The sequence below is a fragment of the Gracilinanus agilis genome, unplaced genomic scaffold (genome assembly GCF_016433145.1).
Source record: "Gracilinanus agilis isolate LMUSP501 unplaced genomic scaffold, AgileGrace unplaced_scaffold59221, whole genome shotgun sequence".
In the NCBI taxonomy this organism is placed as follows: Eukaryota; Metazoa; Chordata; class Mammalia; order Didelphimorphia; family Didelphidae; genus Gracilinanus; species Gracilinanus agilis.
The window spans coordinates 1-3840 of record NW_025394714.1 but is presented as its reverse complement, the minus strand read 5'-3'; the positions used below and the strand labels follow the sequence as shown (position 1 = coordinate 3840).

At 41.0% G+C, this 3840-nt stretch overlaps 1 protein-coding gene across 1 annotated transcript; it reads left to right on the top strand.

The window, feature by feature from the left end:
• The first annotated feature begins 1666 nt into the window (after positions 1-1666).
• On the top strand, positions 1667-3217 carry LOC123256462 (pleiotropic regulator 1-like). Its single transcript, XM_044685071.1, has one exon. The coding sequence runs from the start codon at positions 1667-1669 to the stop codon at positions 3215-3217; it is 1551 nt and encodes a 516-aa protein (XP_044541006.1).
• The last annotated feature ends 623 nt before the right edge of the window (positions 3218-3840 follow it).

The window sequence follows — 3840 nt, the reverse complement described above, 5'->3', positions numbered from 1 at the left end:
GAGCAAAAATCAACTAAGAAGTACAAAACTCATTCATTACCAAGGGCCTTAGAATGATAAGGAAAAGGTTGAACTCAAAGAAAATCATCTCTCATTAAAAGGGTCAGATTTTCCCCTTTTTTCTCTGCAACTATCTTCCAGGAATCCTAGGAATTGCCTTGTTTTATTCTCCCACACATCCTCAATTACCTCCATCCAAAGACCCTCAATCAAGGTTCTTTTCCAGTTATCGGGACAAGGGACCATTTGTGATATACCCAAAGACTGAGCAAATATACACGATATGTCAGTCATCTGCAAGGAAATAATTGTGGATGTTGCCTTTGGAACTGAATGCTTATGGGTGCAAAATCCATTCTATTTACTTAGATTGCCCAGGTCATACCTGAGGGAGACAGGGATATTCCCCAGAGAAGTTTTCTCTTCTCCCAAGGGTGAATTTGACAAAAGCCCTTAAACTCTCATGTGGAACTGAGGGAAATCTGCAGAAGTCATCTCCACCAGGGCAGAAAAATTCAACTGTGTTATCTAATTAGCTGAAATAGACAACAGTAGTAAGGAGAAATTTTACCTCCCATTATAAGAGGAAAGCTCTCCACAGAAATTTAAAGACTAAATGAAAAAACAACAACAACAACAACAAGGAAACCAGCTTGATTCTTGGCAAACCTGGATCTGGGAGAAGCTAGCAATCTAAGAAACTGGCTTAAAATGAGAGAGAATTTGAACAGAATTCTCAGAAATCAGTGCACCAGGTATCTACTGAATTCAACATTTCAAAGACCACAGAGCACAAAATACAGGGTAAATTCTTTTCAGACAATGATCAGATACTTTCATCTACCCCTCAACATGGGGATGGGGAGAGAAACAATCAAGGCATAGAATGGGGGCTTACCAGTATCCATCAAGATTTGCACATGGTAGGTAATGAAATGTTTTGTTTAGGGATACTCAACACATAGAAAGAGGTGGTTTCAAGATCTTTAGGAGGCACCAAGGACATCAGTTCCTATTCTCAACGACTTTCATGCCTGCAGACTCCTACTATAAAAGGGAATTCTTGGTTCTCTTTGCTTAGTTAACACTTGTTGGCAATAACTTTGAATCAACAAAAGCTTGAACTGGATGGGAGAAGCTTGAAAAACACTTAGTGAATTCACACCCTACCTAGTGTTAGGTGCTAACTCCAACAGTGAGAAATTTGTTCACACCCTCAGAAAGTGTGAACCCTCTTGATGAGTATTCATCCCTCTTGAAGGTGTGAACTAGGTCCCACAAACACTGTCCCCTGGGCAGTACTAGATAATTTGGAAGCTGTGATTGGCCCTTACAAAAAGGGGCAGGGACAGGAAACCACCATAAAAGCCATGAAGGCAGTCTGGTAAGGGAGGTCTGCTGAGGGATTGTAGAAGAGAGTGAACTCCAAGAAAGAGAGAATGAACTCCAAGAACAGAGTCAGTCCCCCCAAGAACATAATCACTTCAAGAAGGAAGTGGGCTCCAAGAAGAAAGTAGGCCTCAGGAGTCACCTTCAGCTCCAGTCATTGTCTTGGGTGAGTGGAAAGCTGGTTTTTCCTTCCTTTTTTCTGGAGATAGTTTAATTCTAACTGAAGGTTAACAAGTCCTTGCTGAGTCAGGCACTGGTGGGCAACGTGGTCGGCATCATGGTGGAGGAGGTACAAAAACATTCTGTGCACATGCTTGTGTCCAGATCATTGAAGAGGACCCATGATATGTTTGTGGCTGATAATGCAAAGCCAGTAGAATTTGATGAAGAGAGTCACAAGCTAAAGATGTCTGTCAAACTTCATACAGAGTATGGTCCTGGGTTACACATGCCTATTTTGAAAGGAAGTCTTAGAGAGAAAGGTTCTCAGAGTGCAGTGGATGCATATGGGCATAAACAGTATCCTGCCAATCAAGGACAAGAAATTGAATCTTTGGTAACTGGTACACATCCATATCCACCAGGTCCTGGTGTGGCTTTGACAGCAGATACCAAAATTCAAAGACTGCCAAGTGAATCTGCAGCACAGTCTCTAGCTGTAGCTCTACCTCCTTCACTATCCAGGATAGATGCAAACTGGACTTCAGCTACTGTAGGTGATATCTACCGCCATGCTGGACTTCCTGAACGTTCACAGCCACCTGGGTCAGCTGTGGCTATGATGGAAGCTGGAGCCACCAAGAATGCTTCAATGATGGCCAAAAAGGCACCTACAATGCCTAAACCACAGTGGCATCCACCATGGAAACTATACAGAGTCATCAGTGGACATCTAGGCTGGGTTCGATGCATTGCAGTAGAGCCTGGGAATCAGTGGTTTGTTACTGGTTCTGCTGATAGGACTATAAAGATCTGGGACCTGGCTAGTGGCAAATTAAAATTATCATTGACTGGACATATCAGTACCGTACGAGGGGTGATAGTAAGTGCAAGGAGTCCATACCTGTTTTCCTGTGGAGAAGATAAACAGGTGAAGTGCTGGGATCTTGAATACAATAAGGTCATCAGACACTATCACGGACATCTAAGTGCAGTGTATGGTTTGGATCTGCACCCAACAATTGATGTGCTTGCAACATGTGGTAGAGATTCAACTGCACGCATATGGGATGTGCGGACACAAGCCAGTGTACACACATTGGCAGGGCATACAGACGCGGTGGCTACAGTAAAGTGTCAAGCTGCAGAACCACAAATCATCACAGGAAGCCATGACGCAACCATACGATTATGGGACTTGGTAGCAGGAAAAACACGTGTTACCTTAACAAATCACAAAAAGTCTGTTAGAGCACTGGTTTTGCATCCAAGACATTACACATTTGCATCTGGTTCTCCAGATAATATTAAACAGTGGAAATTCCAAGATGGAAACTTCATTCAAAACCTTTCTGGTCACAAGGCTATAATTAATACGTTAAGTGTGAATTCAGATGGTGTGTTGGTATCTGGAGCAGATAATGGCACTATGTATCTTTGGGACTGGAGAACTGGATATAATTTCCAAAGAGTACATGAAGCTGTGCAACCTGGATCTTTGGACAGTGAATCAGGAATATTTGCATGTGCATTTGACCAGTCTGAAAGCCGATTACTCACTGCAGAAGCTGATAAAACCATTAAAGTATACAGAGAAGATATTTCAGCAACCAAAGAAACTCATCCAGTCCACTGGAAACCAGAAAGTATCAAGAGAAAAAGATTTTAAAGTCCAACATGTACATAATTGTACCATTGTTTTATTTTGGCTTTTATAAATGCATTCAACCACATTGTGCTCTATATAGGATTATAAAGCAGAAACTCAGCAGAAGTCATTACTGCTTCATCATATTTTACAATAAAACCCCCTTTTTCTTAAAAAAAAAAGTGTCAGCAATTTATTTTTACTCACTGGGTCATGAGGATCCAGATTTTACTCTAATGTAATTGATTATGATTTAATCATAGTTTAAACCACAAAAATATTTGTGGAGCAATCTGTGTCATATTTTTTCTAAGTCAGGACCATTCTTGGCCATTGGAAAAGCAGACCTAGTTACTAAAATTTGAGAAGCCTTTTGGCTAAGAGAAATGATGGACACCAACAAGGTCATCCATTCTCTGTGAATTTCATGAAAGCAGTGACTACAATGGAGGATACCACAGTCTGGTCATCTATGACATTCAGGAGGATCAGGGGAGGTCTCTTCCATTTTCTTCTAGTATGCTGATAGTTAATTAAATTTAAGGAGTAATCTACAAAGTCTACATGTAGAACTTTATAGGATATAATTGTTCATGGGAGCAAAAATCAACTAAGAAGTACAAAACTCATTCATTACCAAGGGC